The 20,790-nt window shown below is 34.5% G+C and overlaps 1 protein-coding gene across 5 annotated transcripts in view; it reads right to left on the bottom strand.

The window, feature by feature from the left end:
- The window catches only part of KIAA0825 (KIAA0825 ortholog), a 461,146-nt gene that overhangs the window by 100,258 nt on the left and 340,098 nt on the right, over positions 1 to 20,790 (bottom strand). The window contains exon 19 of one of the 5 annotated variants that reach the window (XM_032272277.1): positions 6,053 to 9,823. The exons of the other annotated variants lie outside the window; for them this stretch is intronic. Within the exon in view, the coding sequence (XP_032128168.1) occupies positions 9,808 to 9,823 (16 nt within the window). The 3' untranslated portion in view covers positions 6,053 to 9,807. Of the gene's footprint in view, positions 1 to 6,052; positions 9,824 to 20,790 lie in introns of those variants that run through there. 5 annotated transcript variants of the gene reach the window in all.

The following is a 20,790-nucleotide window of genomic DNA, read 5'->3' as shown; positions in this document are numbered from 1 at the left end:
GAGAGTTGGCACTGAATGCAAATCATCTTTTTGGTGGTTTCATACTTTATAGCTACAATTAGAAATTAACAAAACAAGTTATAAGGACTGACTGTTGAAGACATTTCTACATATCCAATGAGATATGCAATGCAAACTAAATAGAATAACATTTGCAATTTAAAATATAATTCTCCATAATGAAAATGTAAAGCAGTCGTTCTGTTTTATTCGGCATGGCAGGTTAGGAATCCCTGTGAAGCTACATTGAAGCAAAGAGTAGATTAATAATTTAATTTAGTTCAAAAGTGTGCAATGGGGCACTACAACCTTTTATTCTGTAACCAGCTGCTGACCCTAATATGGACGAACCAATTAGACATCTCTATTTCATTGTTGGGTGACCCATCTAAAACTCACCAGGAATTTTCATTTTCAACAACACTCAACAGTCTGAAAGAATCCTAGTTATCCCCCTGGTGGAGATGTTTGATTTGATAGAAGCACACAAAGGAGTTCGGCAAATGGGAAAAAACTGCAAGATCATTTTAGACTGTGTTCTGTAAAAGAACATCTTAATATAATGAGCCTTTTTTCAGTCTCCCTTGGCGGAACATCAGCCCTCTCAGATAACCCCACACAAAGCAAATACTATTCGTCTGAAGTTACATTTGCTCCTTGTTATCACAACTTATGCCACTTAATTCATTATTCAACGAATTCACTTTCTTGTTTATTAGATGCAAGGTAGCCGCTTATCCCTAAAGGCCATGTATGCAAAAGACTGCTTGTAATCCTGTCACTTCAAACCTCTCTAGACTTTTACATTGCTTCAGGAATTAGGAGGAAAGAAGCAAACAATTTATATTTATTCCTGATGATATTAAATCTGTACATGATGAAAGAAATAAGAAAGAAATGCTAATCTGAAATTTGTTGATTTGGAGAGTGGCATCAGATGCTGCCTTTACATGTAAAAGTTAGTAATTCACTTGCTTCTCATATTAAACATCTGGAAACATTCTTCCTACATTAAAGAAGAATAAATTAAATGTATTTGGTTTTTTGTATAGGTTGTTTGCAAAAAAAAAATAATAATAATGTAATACAGTGCACCAACTGTATTTCAAAGATGCAGGCCAACTTGACAATTCATGTGCTGAACACAGGTATTAAATATACTTTATAATCTGATATCTGATATGTTATTGCTTTAGGGTACCACTCTCTAAGTATATTTAATGTTGGAATAAAAACTGCATTGAAGAGTTTTTCATTATGGATATTTTAAGATTCCTTTTGGTTATCATTAACAAGATGTGATAAATATATTCTGTATAATATAAAGCAATATGACTATTTGAACTCTTCACACAACATAGTATGATGGTCAGAGATATTTTAATTTGATTTGGTAATCTTATGCTATGAAAATCATTAAAATGTAAATGAATTACTGAATTAAACACACTTTCACTGCACTCTTAGCACAATTAATATTGTATAAAATTATCTGCATAATTATACACAGTATGTTTACATAAAACAGCCAGGAAAGAGCTACAAATCAGAGGCTGAGTGTAAAATATTTTAAGCTGTGTGCTGAAGTCTTCTAAATATGGAAATCTAAGTGGTTGTTTTAGTATTGGTGCTTTATGTAACTGCAGACTGTTCTAAATTTCATGCTTTACTTATTTAAATGCTAAATAACTCTATACCTATTTTTAAAATTCTCATAAATGTATATACATGTACATATATATGTGTGTGTGTGTGTGTGTGTGTATATAGAGAGAGAGACTGAATATATTTTAAACCTGTGTGCATTATTCACAAAACTAAAAGGAAATTATTTTCTTCAATTAATTTACATTATGAGCTATTTGAGATTTAGCATTAGTTCATCAACAAAAGCCACGGAAAAGCCACAGTGAGCATCATAATGCAGCATAACATATACAGATATGCCTAGGACAAAAGACTCAGCATCTCCAGAAAATAGTAACCATTTACAGGGAACCTTATTTTATGAGTAGAATTGTGACTAATAAAATAATGTTACAAAATTACCTGCAACTATTCTAAGAAAGGAAATACTCTTGAACACTCACATACCTAGCAACTGTGGATATTATTGTAATTATTGCCATTCTTCCCAAGCATCACTCTATAGTGATGAACAGACTGATTCACCTGAATAATTAACCTTTAGTACAGCATAACTACCTTCAGTACAGATTAATGTTTTCTATTCAGCTTAAGACATAAACCTACATGGGAAATCACACTTATTAAAAATGCTGCAAAAATCAATTGTTTCCTACCACTCTGAGGAATTAGTATCAACAATTAATTTGTGCAGTATTTTTAAAAGCTTGTATTCATCTGTCTGTGCCCATTAAACAAAAACAGAATAGAGCAAAATGAAATTAACAAAGAATGCTAATAAAATACAACTTTTCTGTTGATATCTTAGATAGATAACTTTATTCATTATTGTACAACTCTTGGTTTTTTTACATGTGGGAGATTTAAAAAGTCACCCAGTGATTTTTATAGTGCAACCGTATGCTAGATAAAGATATTTAAGCTGTCAGTATAAACTGCTTCTGTTTTCATTTTGCATTTAATTTCAATGCCAGACTCAAGGCATAAATTTTTCATCACCTGCAATGCTATGAATAAAAGATTAAAAAAGGAACTGAGAAGAAATTCTAACACATGCGGTGCATGCAGCACATTGTGCAGACGTAGTATTCATAACTAGATGTTTAATTTCCATCTTTTTTTTACGTCAGGAACATTATTATTTGGGTTAATACATCATGGAGCTAATTTCCAGTATTTTAGCTTTGCAGAATTCAAGTTTACCTAGTTTAAGCCAAATAGGCCATTCATTCCACTTGAAATCTGAAGTATACGCCTTAAGATTTACATGCTACTTTGTTAGCACTGCAGGGTTCTATTACTCTCATATTTCTAGAAAGGGAATATTTCAACATCATATATTTTTGTTTTGTTCCATGAAGTAGCATGTACATTAACCTTGCCTCAAAGTTCAAAGAACTGAGAATTACTGAAATGGTCCCACCTAATATCAGTTCCTCATTAAGGCTTGCTTCATGTTCTCTGCTGAAAAATATCATCAATCCCAAGAGGTAAAGTTATGAGCTGAGTGTTAAGGCATTTTTTATTTAGTACTTAGGACTGTTTTCTGTAGCACAATGCATCTTCATTGTCAGTTTATTAGCCTCCACAAGACTCACAGACTAGAACAATTTCTAATTCTTGCCAAATAGACTTTCAGTGAGCAAGAGATGCATAAGAGCCATTCCTAATCTCAACAGGAGGACCTTGGGTTTATTAGCCTTGTCATTCTGAACTTTTACTTTCTCAGGACAGTCAAGAGCCTGCTGAGAACTTCAGGCCTACTAGGGACAGCAAGAGTTATTCCCTTGGAGGTTAGTGGCTTCTAATAATGTCTAGCTTATTATCTTTGGATCTAATTACTCAAACTAATTTTTTATGGTTATTGAAATTAAATCTATGGGAAGCTTTGGAAAAAAATAAACCAAACCATGTTTTGATACATTATTATCAACGTGGTATCCAATTAGCTCAGTTGGTTCACAGATAGTGCTAATGAGACCTAGGTCATTGGTCCAATTCCATAGGGGCCAGTTAGCTTTACTTTGTTCTGTGGTCACAGACGGATACCTCATCCTATCCAGCTGTCTCAAGTGCTATTGGTAACCAAAATAATCAAATGAGAGAGCATGGATGGATCAGTGTAAATCCACCTCTACAGCTCGGCTCTAGAGGGCATCAGCATCATTTTTTGTGACAATTGTACAAAAATTGGGTTTTTAAAATAAGACTTTTTTTTTTTTTTTGCTTATTTATGACTGTAAAGCAAATACTTTTTATCTTCAAAACATTTAATGGGCTTTAATTAGCTAGACTTCATAACATCTCTATGATGTTGACAATTTTAATTAAGCTTACTTTACAGATGAAAAAGCTCAAAACTGAGACTTTAAGGCACTTGTCTGAGGTCACATAAAATGTCAGGGGCATTTCTCAGATTAGAATCCTGGTCTTCTGTATCTCATTCCATTGTGGTACTCATGAGAGTGCGCTGCCTCTATGGAAATGGCCTGAAGTCACAATAATATGTCACCATATTATCACATTACTTCTCATTATGCTAGAAGACATAGCGAAAAGGCATGGTGATCAAGGATTACAGATGTATTTCTCTTTAAGCAACATAAATACGTGGAAATTTGGATTTGCTGAACAGATAAATTAAGAGTGTTGTGTATCACTTAGTCTGTGCCACCTCATATTGTTATTAATCATTTTTTTGCATAGCCTAACTTCCCAATTAGTCAGTAAGCAGAGTGACTATGTCTTATGTCTCTTTGAATCCATAGTAGATATTAATAAATATTTATTCATAACAATGGCATTTGATTGGAGGGGGATAGGAAAACATATGACTGTGTACCCTATGGAAATGGGAAAATAGGGGAAGTGATAAGCATCATGATATTGGGCAGGCATGGCTTTTTCCTATTGGGCCTGTGTCATTGCAGCAATTTTAGTTTGATGTATTATACAAACAAACTTTATAAGAGTGCCTAAAACGTAACCTAGATACCAAGCATGAAGGGGCCCTATAGAGATGACACACTCAAGGAAAATACTTTCAAAGAGGAAAATGCCTAAATAGCAGTGTAGGAAAGGCAGCTTGGTATAGTTATGGATGGTAGAGACGTCACTGTGCAACCCTGCACCATGCTGTCAATGGAGATATGGTATTGTGTGAAAATTAGTTGCTCAATATTGTGGAAGAGAAAAACCACATGATGGCAGGAGGGACGGGTGAAAATAGTTTTTTTTTTTTTTTTTTAAATGAGTAGTCATAAGATATTTTTAAATTGTATGCTTTTCTTATGCCTGAGGTGACCTTATTTAGGATAAAGTTCATTTACTTAGAACTTTTCAGAATTACGGCTTTTTTTTTTTTTTTGAGACAGGGTCTCAATCTGTTGCCCAGGCTGGAGTGCAATGGCATGATCACGGCTCACTGGAGCCTTGACCTCCCTGGGCTCAGGTGATCCTCCCACCTCAGCCTTCTGAGTAGCTAAAAGTACAGGTGCAAGCGACCATGCCCAGCTAATTTTTGTATTTTCTGAAGAAATGAATCTCATTATCTTACCTAGGCTGGTCTTGAAGTCCTGGGCTCAAGCAATTCGCCCATCTCAGCCTCCCAAAGTATGGAGATTACAGGTGTAAGCTACCACACTTGGCCAATTATGGTAATTTTATAAGTTAAAGTATACCTGTAAAACTTTGTCCCTCTCAGGTAATTGGCTTGGATTTGATTTTGTTAGTGTAGGATGAAGTCAAGGACCATTGGGTTTGCTCTGTAAAATGAGGAGCTGTTTGGGAAATAGGTCTTAACACCAATGTGATTCAAAAAGGAAATGGCAGACACAGCAGAAAACTCAAGATATAACGTGTATGTTCCCCAGAGATGCACCATCAAGTTTTTCATTTTAATACAGTCATCTCCTTCCTGCTCATAGCTCTCTATTATTAAATCTCTGGTATTGGGGTTCCTTAAAGAATAACCTTCTGAGCTCCATGGGCTGATCTTATCACTAACTCCTATGGCAGTTAGGATAATCACAATCTTTTCTTGTACATGAATATCCTGTGCAAGGTTATTAGAAAATGTAAATTCTCTGATCAACTTTAATTGTTAAAAGCTAGAAAAAATTTAAATCATTTAATGGTTATTCTCAGGTGAAATATAGCACTCACTTTTATGCTGCACAGATTTACAGTATAATTACATAGGCAATATAGTTCAGTTTTCATCTTGATTTTGAAAATAATATTAATAAATTCATGTTTTATTTTATTTGAGCTTTGATGATAATTTGCCTTCTTCAACATATGAGGAGATGTACTGAACACCTAGTATTTCAGGGATGGCTTCTTCCTGCCAGATTAGTGCTTATTCTAGGAGGCTTCCAGGGACCATGAACCTCCTGAAAGTATATGGGCAAATTCTGGAGGTAGATACATATGTTACATGTTTCTAGGCAGAGATCTTCTTAGAACTTCAAAGGAGTTCCTGTTTCAAAAAAGAGGTAAGAACCACGGCTCTAAATTTTTATCTTGTGTTCACTTGTAAGAAGTTAACATTCATCTCTTGGTGACAAAGATCTGTCTACCTACCTACCTATCTCGTTCAATTTAATTGTTTTATAAATTTGTGGAATTCTCAAATAAATGAAAAATGCTGTATTTTCTTTCTAAAAAGAAAAAAGGGACACATGTGACAACTAAAAAATTTATACCAATTATAATATTTCTATATGTAGTAGTGGGGGAGATAGACAGGGGCAGTTAAAGAATACCTTCTATTGAGATATTTAAGATAAAAATAAATCCTCTCTATAAGAGACTTTAGATGTAGTTCTTTCTAGGAAGTAGTTTGCTAGACTAGAACTCTTGGGGTCCTTTCTATGTTTATGATCTCTTCATTCCATGCTTCCAGGACATGTCAAATAATTACTTGTATTCACTGTCAATCAAACACATCACTTCAGACACAGACAATGCTTAACATATATTTTAAAAAGGAAAGCCTATTTGAACGAAAATACTCCAAACACACATACAGACACATACACTGGTAATCAGATGTTAGAGAATTGAGTTCTGTTTAGATTCGTGCCGTCATCTTACTTAGTTCTCAAAAGCAAGTTAGTCTTGCCAAAAATCATAGAAATGTGTTTTATTTTACTCCCAATTGCCTTAAATTTCTTAAATGCAAAAAAAAATTGGATTTGAGGTTAGTCAAGTGTTTCTCAACACATCTAAGATGATTTTTTAGATTATAGATACTTACATATCCCAGGTCTATACAAACAGAATTGCTAGAGAATGGCCCTGAGAGTCTGTAGTGTAACAAGAGACTAAAGTGACTTACAATCATACAAGGTTAGGAAATCTGAAAGGATGTGGTATTCTCAGTCTCTTAAGATTTTTGGCTTTTGGCTAGTTGGTATGTGGTTCTCTTCTGAAGATCTTCAATATACAGTATTATATAAGTAAGTTTTTTCATCAATTAATTTTACCTAAAGACTGGGAGAATACAATTACAATCATGAAATGAATTGCTGGTGAGTATACAACATAGCATTTAGAAAATTAGTTCAAAATTTTCTTGTCAAGAAATTTAAGGAATCTACATAAATACAAACAAATGTGGGTTTTTTAAATATAAAAAGAAATATGTATGGAGCATATGTATGATGTTAAAAGGAATACAGCTTTCTTTATTGTCCTCTAAAAATCAGTAGTAATTTCAAAAGACATTGATAACACAGGGTCGGCATATTTTTTCAGTCACGCTCTTGGGAAAACATCAATTTAATATGCTCTTCTGGACAATTGTTTCTATTTGGATGTCACAAAAAGCTTTTAATTCAAAAGAGGAAAGAGAAGGGTACTGGTGGAATTTTATAAAAGGTTTAGGATAGTTTTGTTTTGTTTTTTTAACAAAACTGAGAGCTAAGACACCTGTTTCTAATCATTTTTCTATTAACTTAGACTTATTTTCCCCTATCCTGAAAGTGGGAGGTGAAATCTTATACTTAGTTCTATGGAGGCATTTGCCAATGGAATAATACAATTACCTCTGGCCACTTGGAGAATAGATCTATGTCCAAAAACATTGTTAACAAAGGTTATTTTTGCCTTGGGTTCTATTTTTTCCCCAGCAACATCAATACTATACTTAAAATAATATACACATATATAAAGGAGTAACTATAAATATAGAAGTAAATGCAATTTATTTTAGTGACACACAAAATAAATAACTCTTTATGCTAACAAATACTGATGTTTTGAAACAAAAGTATATGATTTCAGGTCCAGATCACTGAGAAGTGATTGCAACTAAGCTACAAAGCAATACCAAAAGTTTTAGAGATGACCTAATGGTAAAAAAAAAACAACTTTCTCAGTTTCTGAAGGGTAATGATTAAACAGGATAATATAATTCCAGATTGTTCTATGTGCTATAAATGCTACAGAATGGATGTTATTGCATAAAAATGAGCCACTTTATTATAAATAGAAGGTTGCTCTGCCATTTTGGGGTAATCGCTCATGACTCAGTTGGTAGCCCTATGCTGGTTGATATGTAATATAGTTCATTCAATTATTATTGAAGGTAAAATGCTGAATTGTTCATGTAAATTCAACTGCCCCTTTTTATAAAGCATGCAGATTAACTTTTCTTCACTTGGTCCACTCCAGGGAGTGACTTTCAATTTTGCTAGGTAGTTAAGAGATTTTTCATTTGGAGTGTTATATGAACATTTTTAAGAGAATTCCTGCAGATATGGAACTCATACTTGTTTCTTCTAAATTCTGTGTGCCAACTTATTTAATTATTAAGACTGAAATAGCTTTTGATCTGAGATCATCATTTTATAATCATTTTATCTGTAATAGGGAAGCTTGGCTCTACTATTTCTTTAGAGTAATTTTGTTACGCACCAAATTCAAGATTCACACTTTCAGTGAATTGAAAAGTGATCATCTTCCCAGTTTGTTTGTAAGCCTGTAGGCAACTTATTAGTAAGGTGAATCTTAGAATGCCCTCAGTAAGAATATAAAACAACTCATGAAACACACAGTTTATTGTGTAACACTACTGTTAAACAAATTGCCTAGGTTTCAGGGAGGCTTAACATGCTTTCCTGTTCTCTCCATGTTGATTCCTAGCAGGATTTTCCTCTTTAGTCTATTAGCAACTGGAGGCTCAATGTTTTAGACTCCTGAGAATGACTTTTTTGTAGTTTCTATTATACAATAAATTATTTTTCAACATTCTTTTTGGGGTAGTTCATTTATTTATATGACCTGAAGCCTTAGGAAAGACTAAATTAAGAATAAAGTTTTATGTCAGCTTCATTTTGAATAGTTTTCTGGTGCCTTTCTCCTGTGGTAATATAATTTATATTATCTTTAAAATCTATCATATAAATATATTACTATGTGTAATTATTCAAAGCAGTAGCATTGCTAATATTTTTATATTTATAATTGTTTATTCATTTCAAGTCACTCAGCATGCTATTAATGGGCCATGTGGCTGGATATCCTAATTTGTCCTTGTGACTTATAATTAGTTTAAGTAGAAGTTAAATATAAAGTATTTTGAAGTTTATAAGAATTATTTTTTTTGATACATGCATGTCCATAGATATAAAACTCAAAGATTTTCTTTCTTTCATAATATACTATAATATGGTTACAAGTGCATTGAAATTCATCTTGTTAGAATGGTAGTAATATATCCCACCAGGACTACTGTTCCTAGTAGCAATTTAAAATAATTATTGTGAGACTTGATGCTAGACATCAGGTTTGCAATAGAATTACAATGAGGGAAGTGTATTAGAGACAAAACATTGCTGGAAGAAAACTTCATAATGGTGCAATTTGGAACTAAGCCTCAATTTTACAGTAATAGATTCTCTTTATGATGGCACAAAGGAGTGAATGCACTTAGCAAATTTAAATCTATTATTAGTCACACTTTGTGGATTGCAGTGCAAAAAGGAGAAAAGAAATTAGCTTTTTAAGTATGTTCTTACATAAAACAGGTTCCAGTAAGAACAGTCTTATGTAAAATCTCCTTGTTACAGTTCAGAAGCACCGTCAGTCTTCATAACATTAGGGAGTTGTCCAGGTTTAAAAGTCTTCCCAAAAATAGTTCTGGAGGTCCCTTATTTAAGATGGTAAGTTTCTGAAGTCAGAATATGTCAAACATCAGTGTATTTCCTATTTACAGAAATACCATATAGAACAAGAAAGGCAGAGTTAATTTGGTCTCTGCTGCTTATTGTGATTTTTCTTGAATGAAGAGGTATTTGTACTTCACATTAGTACTACAGCTGCCTTTAACGTGATTTCAATGACAGTGAAGACAACTCAGTAGCATTAAGTCGGTATGATGTGGCACTCAGCTAAAGTAACAGGAGTTGCAAGTGGCAATTTTGCAAAGAAAAGCAACAGCAAAAATTCAGTGACATTTTTAGTACAAAAATCAAAACACCAAAAATCCAAGCTTCCATTTCAAGTTAATTAAAATGTTATATTTTTGTTTTGATCATGGTCCACTTTTCTTCTCTCATCTGAAAATAATACAGGGTAGAATATTTGATAATAGCATAATTCAGTTTTAAAATAGCATGTGGCCAGATGCAGTGGCTCACATCTGTAATCCCAGGACTTTAGAAGCTGAGGTGGGAGGATGGTTTGAGCCCAGGAGTTTGAGACCAGACTGGGCAAAATAGTGTGACCCTCATCTCTACAAAACATTTTCAGAATTAGACGGGCCTGGTGGTGCATGCCTATAGTCACAGCTACTTGGGAGGCTGTGGTGGTAGGAAAATTTAAGCCCCACAGGTCAAGACTACAGTGAGCCAATATTACATCATTGCACTCCAGAGCCTGGATGATGGAGTGACAGTCTGTTTCAAAAAAATTAATTATAAATAAATAAATAAAATATTATGTAATCTTTCATAATGTTATTGACATATGGGTGCAGCTGTAATCTTTAAGAAATATTAAATAAAATTCCTGAGATGTTTCACTTAATTATTTATCTGTGAAAAAGAATGAAAATGTCCTGTTGGATTGAGAAAGGTCAACCTCAAATAAAAATTGATGTTGGTAGATTGAGTGATAAGAAAGCAAGAACAAACTGATAATGGTCACCTGTAAAATGAAGTTCTATGTAGCCTAAATAGGGTAATTATAAATAAATCAAATAGTCTACTCTATTCCCCAAGCCAAATTTATTCTTTCTCAGGAGCTCCCATCTTAGTGAACCAATCTACACTGTTGTCCAAACCAGAAACCTGTGTATCATCCCTGAATATATCTCTTCCCTCTCTTACCCAACCAGTCTGCAAGTTCTACTGCCTATTTCACAAACATGTTCATTTCCATCTATACCCACTGCCACTGTCCTAATTCAGGCCACCATCATTTCTGTATAGTCTCCCAATCAGACTTTTTCCTTCCCTGGTTCAATCTATTTTCCATGTTACAGTAGGACACATCTTTCCAAACTATTTCATTAAAATGATAAAGGAAAATATTAATAAATATGAGTATATAAATTTCTTTTAAAAAATCTCCTCAGAAGAAAATACCCAAAGAAAATAAAAATATGTCATAAAGTGGGAAAAATATTTGCAATACATATAGCAAGGAGTTAATGTTGCTAATCAATAAAGAACTCTTACAAATTCTAAAAGAAATGTAGGCAAAGGAATTAAGCAGCCAATTTACATAAAAAGAAAATGGATTATAAGAATATAAAAAGATGCTTAGCTTCCTAAAGGAAATGCAAATTAAAATTAGATATTTTTAACCTATCAATTTGAGAAAGATTTAAAAGTTTGAAAATGTAGCAAAATAAGCCCTGTCATATACTATTGATGGGCATATAAATTAGCATAGCCTCTTTGGAAGGAAATTTGAAATATGTGATAAAATTTAAACATAAAAATTTAAATAATAATTACATTTAATCAGACTTTTATACTTATAGAAATATCAGTATAACTACACAAAGATAAATAAACAAATATGCTTATTGCAATAACTTTTACATTTTCATAAAATAGAAGATAAATATTCATCATTGTGGTTTTAATCAAATAATTCATGGGAACCCATATTATTCTGGAATATTAGGAAGTGGTTGAAAAGAGCAAGGTGGATCTTCATGTAGTCATATAGAAAAATCATTATGTTATATTGTTAAGTAGAAAAAATAAGAGAACAATTTGTTCAATATGCCTTATTTGTATAAAAACATATACATTTGTGTATCTATATCTCCTTATTAATTTAAGAGTACACAGACATGTCTCATTGATGGAAATGGTGATGAAGGGCTTTCAAAGTGAGGGTAAGAATGGAAGCATGAGTGCAAGAGTTGGGGGGCTGTGTGAAGTGAGGATATAGCTTCCCAGCAAATTTATCTCCTTGTTTGTGCTCACCAAAGAGAGACACAGTCTTCTCTACTCTCCGCATCCTTATGCCTACTCCTTTTCAGACCAAGTCTAACATTACCATGCTCCCTAGAAATGGACACCCAGAAGCCAAACTAGAAGAGGTTCCCATTATCCTCTCTGAAGCTTGGGACAGAAACATTGCTGAGCTATACATGTTGCCCTAAACTGTCCAGCTTTCAGGGGGATTTTGTTGGGTTCTAGACCACTAGGTACTTCAGAAGTCTTGAAAGAAATATAAAAAGCAAGACATTCAACCAGGAAAAAATAGCATAGGAAGACCTACTGTTTTTTTTAAATCTAGCTGTAGCAACACAAATGTTCTCTCATTTTTTCCTTTCAATTCTGGTAACCAAGTTCTCAAAGATTCTTTCTACCAAATGGTCTGTCAGATGTGCCCTTTTCACTTCACCTCCATGACCTACCTCCTGAATCTAGGCCTCGTCATTTCCTGTTTGGAGAAACACTTGACCTCTTACTTCATTCTTTCCCACTTAATATTCATTTTCTTCTAACACCTGCCAGAACAGGATTCACGTGCTTTGGCACTCCTTCTTCTACTCCATATGCTTTCTACATTGCTGATCATTTACTCCCATTTCTTCAACAATCACCTGTACATGAATGACTCCCAAGTGTATGTTCTAGTCCTGAATTTTCTTCAGAGTTTCCAACAGGAAACTCAACATATCCCCAAAACAAACTCATTCCCTTTCCCCAAGACCTTTTTCTCAAATGTCTCTCTCTCTTTTTTTTTTTTTTTTGCACTACTGTTTAACACATTTTTACAAATTCTTCTGCCAAAAGTTTACAAATTGCTCTTTTTTTATGCCTGTTGCCCTGCAGAGAGTCTAGTCCTCAGCATCTCCAGCTTGGATATGTCCACTTTTGTAACTGCTGTTTTCCAGGCCTGCAGTATCTCCACTTCCAGACCATCCTCAGATTTGCTAGGATAGCGTCACAAAAAGAAGTCTCAGTGAATTACCAAAGTACAGAATATAGGGATCATTGCTACCTGAATCCAGTTGAGGTTACCAGTCTTATCTCCAACCACATAGTTCTTTTCTTCTACCTTCTCACCATAATGAACCACTCTCTATTTCCAAACTGTGCCAAGTTTTTCCAAATCACAGTGCCTTTGCCAGTGCAATGTCCCCAACCCAGTTTATGACTCTCCCACATCTATCTGGCCAATTTCTATTACTCCTCTCATTCAATAGCACGAGTCATCTCTTAACAGGCAATCTTTTCTCCCTGCCGCCAAGCTGAATTAATTGACTGCTCATCTGCATTCTGATAACACATTAAACACACATTCAATAATGTGTTCTGATCAGCCGATTAGTATTGTTACTACTATGTAATTGAACCACAAAGTTGGTTCAGTGGCCTAACTTTGAGTTCAGTGGTTAAACAGTAAATTCTTTGATTCTTTCAGTGCCTAGCACCGTGTTTGGTACATGGGAATCTCTTAGTACATGTGTGTTAAATGAATGAATAGATAACCTTCTATGGCTTTGTTTTTCTGCATTAAAGTTAACTTTGTCAGCCTGGCAATTAAGGAACTCTTTCAAATTGTCTGTTCCTTTCCCAGCATAATTTTCTCTTTATCTTTCAAGCCTCAGAAACAGGACTTCATGCCTCATGTACATCATAAATATCCTTTATTTGCATTCATAACTATTTCTGAACTTTTACTTACACCATTCCCCTTACTTGGAAAGAGTTCTGTCTCTTGCAACTGTTTAAAAATCTAAATACCTGTCTTCTCTCAGCTTAGAGCTCTCTGCATTTTATGTTGGTTGTGTACTAATTTTGCATTCCCTTAGATCTATATGGTTTATTTGACATGATTCATTACACATACATACACAAACTTTTTTTTTTTAGGCAGAGTTTCACTCTGTCTCCCAGGCTGGAGTGCAGTGGCAGGACCTTGGCTCACTGCAACCTCTACCTCCCAGGTACAAGCAATTCTCATGCCTTAGTCACTTGAGTCGCTGGGATTACAGGTGTGCGCCACCATGTCCGGCTAATTTTTGCATTTTTAGTAAAGACAGGGTTTTTCCATGTTGCCCAGGCTGGTGTCAAACTCCTAGCCTCAAGTGATCTTCCCACCTTGGCCTCCCAAAGTGCCAGGATTACAGGTGTGAGCTACTGTGCCAAGCCCAAAACAAACACACACATTTTATCCTATAGGTTCAGCAATATGAAATTGCCAATATTCAAACTTGCCTACAAATATCACAATTTCATGTTATTCAACTTAATTATAAATTTTTGATGATAGGTTACTCATAAAGTTTTGCTTTGTCTTTTGGTTTAACATTATCTTTGACACTATTCTATGTAGACATTAAGACATAGTGATTCTCAAAATGAGGTTTGTGGACCCTTGTCAGTCCCAAGATCCTTTCAAGCATTTATAAAATCAAAACAATTTTTATAATAATTCTAAGATGTTTGCCTTTGTCGCTATTTTGAAATTTACACCAATGGTAAGTAAAATTGCTGGTGCTTTTTCAGGAGTCAATGCAGTGGCATCACTCTACTACTACTCATTGTTTTCTCCACTGCCATATACTTATATTAATACTTAAAAAATAGGCCAGGCATGGTGACTCACACCTGTAATCTCAGCACTTTGGGAGGCCAAGGCGGGTAGATCACCTGAGGTCAGGAGTTTGAGACTGGCCTGGCCAACATGGTGAAACCTCATCTCTACTAAAGATACAAAAAAAAAAACAAATTAGCTGGGCATGGTGGTGTGCACGTGTAGTCCCAGCTACTCAGGAGGCTGAGGCAGGAGAATCCCATGAACCCCAGAGTTGGAGGCTGCAGTGAGCTGAGATCATGCCATTGCACTCCAGTCTGGGTGAAAGGACAAGACTCCATCTCAAAAAAAAAAAAACAAAAACAAAAACAAACTTAAAAAATAAAAGCCAGTATCATTTAGGAATGCCCTTGATGAAGCGGCAATAACAAAATCAATTTTACTGACTCTTGATTCTTGAATATGCATCTTTTTAATATTCTGTGTGACAAAATGGGAAGTACACATAAAGCATTTCACTGCATACCAAAGTACAATGGTTGTCTAGAGGAAAAGCACTTGTATGATTGAGTTGAAAGTGGAAGTAGCCACTTTTGTCACGGAATATCATTTTTACATGAAAAAACAACTGACAGGTATTTGGCAGATATTTTCCCTGACACAAACATAGTAAAACTGTTATTTTAAGGAAAACAACTGACAATATTTGTTGCCAATAATAAAATTCAAGCATTCAAGTAAAACCAGAATTCTTGAAAACTTTGTATCTGCTACCATAAACTGTGACAGCTTCTTAATATTTAAAGATTTTTCAGGTGAGATCAGTGGTGATATTAACAGGCACAATTTTTGTGGTATTGTATAAAGAAAAGTATCAACACCTGAAGATCTGTATAACTCAGTGAGCAAATATTTTCTAAATTAACAACTCATGATGTCACTAAATCTTGTGTGGCAAAAGACCCATTCAAAGTACAAGATATCATTCAGATTTTTATAATACATTGCAACTAACCTTTAATTAACCACCACTTATTGAGTTTTGGTTTGTAAAAAAGAATATCCACAATGATCGGAAGTGGTAATAAAAATATTTCTGCGTGAGACAATATTTTCTTCATATCCTTCAATCAAAGCAACACATGAAACAGATTGAATGCAGAAGCAGACATGATAATCCAGCTATGTTAAGCCAGACATTAAAGAGATTTGCAAAAATGTAAAGGAATGCCACTCTTATCACTGATTTTTTGTTTTGGAAATACAGTTATTTTTTATAAAATGTAACATACTAATATGTAACTGGTTTATTATTTTCAAGTGAATTCAATATGTTTAAACTTCTCTTTTAATTTCTAAAATGATAAATGTTGATCAAAATAATCCACATAAACAACAGTTCTCCAGCATCCTCAATAATTTTTAAGAATGTATAAGAGTCGTTAGGGCCAAAATTTGAGAACCCCTGGAGTAGATGTTCAATAAATGTCTGATAATTTAATCAACCCCATGAAGCAATATAAAGGAAGCAGAGAAGGTGTTGATTATACAAGCCTAGTTAGGCGAGTAGGCATCCACTTTTCTGTTTACTCTGTCTCAGATGTTTGACTATTACTGTACTCGTCACCACACTGAGAAGTATGTTAGTATTAAATCCTTCCCAGAGACCAGTGAGGTGTTTCACTGGAGGCAAATCAACTGAAACTCAGTTATAAAATGAAGCAAAAGAGAAGGTTTGAAAATATCATTGCAAGGTGGGTGAGTTAGCCAGTGTATTTTAATAAGACTGATGGTCAGGATTGTTGGCTTTTTTGAGATTGTGAATATGAATTTAAAGTGGACTCAATCAACATATTTATTGAGCACTCTGTACTGGAACATCACTTCCCCGGGTGGTCTTCTGAAACTCCTTAAAGATAGGTTGCTTTCCTTCCATCAGGTCTATAACCTTGAGCTCCAGGTTTAAACCTTAACAGTTTTTAAGGCAGTGGGGAGTTAAGCCATGTATATCACTGAGCCAGATCAGGAAAGACCCGCTCAGTGGTAAGTTAATCACACCCAAGCGAGTTATGGTTAAAATTACAACTTTTCATATTATTATACCTCCCTTTTCCCTTTATACTTCTGTCCTATCAATTACCACTCCTCTATGACTTTATTTATTCAGAAATATTTGTTTTGTGCCAATGTGTGCCAGGTTCTTGACTATTTCCACAATTACCTCCCTCCTCCCAAGGCACCTGTTTGCCTTTTACATGAGCATTTTCCTTTTTATTTTCTCTTTTTTTCCCCTCTTTGTTTCTGTATTTCAGGATGGGAAAGTAACACGCCTATCGCTTTGATTCATGGACAGATAAATGTGTTAAGTTTGAAGGTGATATCCATTAGGACCCACAGACAAAAGAGAGGCAGTCTATGCAGCCTGTGTTACTGCAATACCCACATAGAGGTGGAATATAATGTGTTTCATACTTTAATGTTTTTTATATGTTCTCCTTATTAGCCTGTCAATTTTTATGTTAATTTCTGTGGTTTAGTCACCACATTTGTTTATTCAGTAAACATGTGTTAAACTGAAAAAGAAAAAAAGCAAAATTATTCTTTTAAAATTGCAAATAAAAGAGGACTCACAGAGTAGATGCCTCCTTCACCTTGCATGTTCCAAATATCAGGTGAGATTTTTTAGAATAATTCTCAGACTTCCTTTTATTGGCTTTAGAAAATATCAGTTATGAACATCATTATCATGGTATGTTTTCTGGAAGTCTGAGTCACCGTACTGGAAAGTAGCCAGTTTACTAGCATTGAAGCTGAGCTGTCACACAGAACTCCTCTGGGCGGGTTGGGTGTTGGAAACAGTGGCAGCAGAATACACAGAAGCTGCTGCATGGCGAAGTGGGGCAACTGCAGGAGGAGGGATTGGGAGCAATACTTCAAAGGGGCACTGAATTTCAATTTCAAAATAATGTGGCAAAGTTGTTGGCTGGTGAGAAACCACAGCAGCAGACACAGACTGGTTTGCTATGCCACAAATAGAAACAGGGTGGCTCTTTTTGAGCAAAGGCAGTGGGTCAAATGAGATGAAGAGACCACTAGCAGCTGCAGCCCCATATCAAAGGAGAATCTTTGGAATGTATTCTATGAGAAAAGGATTACAGGTCATGCTCTGCCTATCTGTTGAGTTACACCTGTACAGATAGACATCAGGAGCCGAATCTTGAAAAATGAAGTACTCTGATGGATAAATGGCACCCAATTTCTCACTAACCATCTTTTTCTCTGAGAGTTACTCTTAACATTTGATTTATATCTCTTATGGGATAGATGTTTTCAACCTGGCATTTTGGTTGTTCTTGTGCAACCTTGATTCTTCCATCTCCAGTATAAACTGGAAGCTACTCATATACCCACCTCAAATTCCACAGCAGTGTCATGTGTATAATAGGTGCTCAATATTGTTGAATAAATGAAGCATAAAATTAGCAAAGCTGTCAAAAGACTGCTGTCCTATCTTTATTCATCTGTTTTTTCATCCTGCAAATAATTATCCAGTTCCTATTACATGCAAAGTAATATGCTAGATGACGTTAGTTAAGATGAACTAGACTATGGTTCCCCTGAAGGCACCATAGTTCAATAATCAAAATTAGTCTCTTTATTGAGAGCTCAGTAAAAACATATACATTGTGTGTCATCAGTTAAAATAATGAGTTATAAGATATTATTTGAAAGCCTTGTGGTAACCTCAAAGCAAAATCATACAACAGATACACCGAAAATAAAAAGTAAGAAATTAAAACATACCACCTTAGAAAATAACCTTCACTAAAATGAAGATGGGAAGATGGAAAGATAGAAGAAAAGACCACAAAATTACCAGAAAACAAATAACAAAATGGCAAGAGTAAGTGTTTACTTATCAATAATAACATTGAATGTAAATGGACTAAATTCTCTAGTCAGAAGACACAGAGTGGCTGAATGGATTTTTTAAAAATGCCATAAATCTGTTGCCTATAAGAAATACATGGAAATTTAACAATATGTTGCTGAATGACCAGTGGGTCATTGAAGAATTTAAAAGAGAAATTAAAAAATTTATTGAAACAATGAATATGGAAACACAAACATACCAAAACCTATGGGATACAGTGAAAACAGTACTAAGAGGAAAGTTTATAGCAATAAGCAGTTACATCAAAAAGTAGAAAAACTTCAAATAAATAATTTAATGATGCATTTGCATTAGTAAAGAACTAGAAAATCAGGAGCAAACCAAACCCCAAATTAGTAGAATAAAATAAATAAAGTTTAGAGCAGCAATAAATGAAATTGAAACAAAGAATAAAAAAGATCAACAAAAATTTACTTTTTTGAAAAGATAAAATAAACAAACCTTTCATCTGGCTAAGAAAAAAAGAAAACCTAAATAAATAAAATCAGAGATGAAAAAGGAGACATTACAGCCAATACTGCAGCAATTCAAAGGATCATTAGAGGTCGCTATGAGCAACTACAGGCCAATAAGTTGAAAAATTTAGAAGAAATGAATAAATTCTTAGACACATATAACCTATCAAGATTGAACTACAAAGAAATCCAAAACCTGAATAGAACAATAAAGAGTAATGAGATCAAAGCTGTAGTAATAACAAAACTGGGGAATTGTGTTACCTAACTTCAAATTATACTACAGAGCTACAGTAACCAAAGCAGTATGTTACCAGCATAAAGTCAGACACATAGACCAATGGAACAAAATAGAGAACCCAGAAATAAATCCACATATCTAGTGAACTCATTTTCAGTGAAGGTGGCAAGTATATATGTTGGGGAAAGGATAGTCTCTTCAATAAATGCTGCTGAGAAAACTGGATCCATAGGCAGAAGAATAAAACTAAACCCCTGCCTCTTACCACATACAAAAAACAAACATGAAGGTTCAGGAATATCCTGAGCAAAAAGAATGATGAGGGGCCTACCCACCAGAGATTAGAACATATTACAAAGCATGGTTTTTGGTGCATGCAGTATTGGTACATGAAGAGAGAGATGATCCAGTAGAACATAATGGAAAATTCATAATGGAATCAAAGCAGATTCTGTGATATATTGGAATTTAGTATAAGAGAAAGGTATCACAGATCAATGGAGAAGGGGGAAATTTCTTATAATAATCTGAAAGTAAGGCCAACTCATCTTACTATGACTCAAAAGTCAGAAAGAAAAATACAGACACACATGATGATGTAAATATATGTATGGAGATAAAACAATATAGGAAGGGGAAAATAGAGCTTTTACATTACTCATAAACAATGAAATCACAAATACATAATGTGCAGATACCATGGGTTGACAAGACATTAAGTCTCAACCTGGCTTATATCCACAAAGATGGAATATTTCCTCCAAACTCTGCATTAATGGGTAGTACTGACCTGAGGGTAAATCTATTGCATTGGAGAATAAAAATGTATTAGTAGAAGTAGTAAGTGAAACATATTTTAGTAGGCAATTTGAAAATGTGTAATTATATCATTGTGCACAACAACAAAAAAATCACATCAAAATGGACTAAAGACTTTAAGAATATTTTCTTTTTCTAAAGAAAATATTCACATTGGACTGGGAAAGAGTTCTTCAGTAATACTCCATAAGCACAGTCAACCAAAGAAAAAATGGACAAATAGGATCACATTAACTTAAAAATCTTCTGCACAGCAAAGGAAACAATCAACAAAGTGAAGAGATAATCCTCAGAATGACACAAAATATTTTCAAACTGCCCATCTAACAAGGGATTACCCAGAATATATAAGGAGCTCAAACTACTCTATAGGAAAAAAATCTAATGATCCATTTTAAAATGATCAAAAGATCTGAATAGAGGCCTGGTGTGGTGTTTCAAGCCTGTAATACTAACACTTTGGGAGGCAGAGGCAGGCAGATCACCTGAGGTCAGGAGTTCTAGACCAGCCTAGCCAATATGGTGAAACCCTGTCTCTACTAAAAATACAAAAATTAGGCCAGGCACGGTGGCTCACGCCTGTAATCCCAGCACATTGGGGGGCCAAGGTGAGCAGATCACGAGGTTAGGAGGTGGAGACCATCCTGGCCAACATAGTA

This window comes from Sapajus apella, unplaced genomic scaffold (assembly GCF_009761245.1).
Source record: "Sapajus apella isolate SASKATOON/1434 unplaced genomic scaffold, GSC_monkey_1.0 scaffold1, whole genome shotgun sequence".
Classification (NCBI taxonomy): domain Eukaryota; kingdom Metazoa; phylum Chordata; class Mammalia; order Primates; family Cebidae; genus Sapajus; species Sapajus apella.
This window is presented reverse-complemented; position numbering and strand designations above follow the sequence as displayed.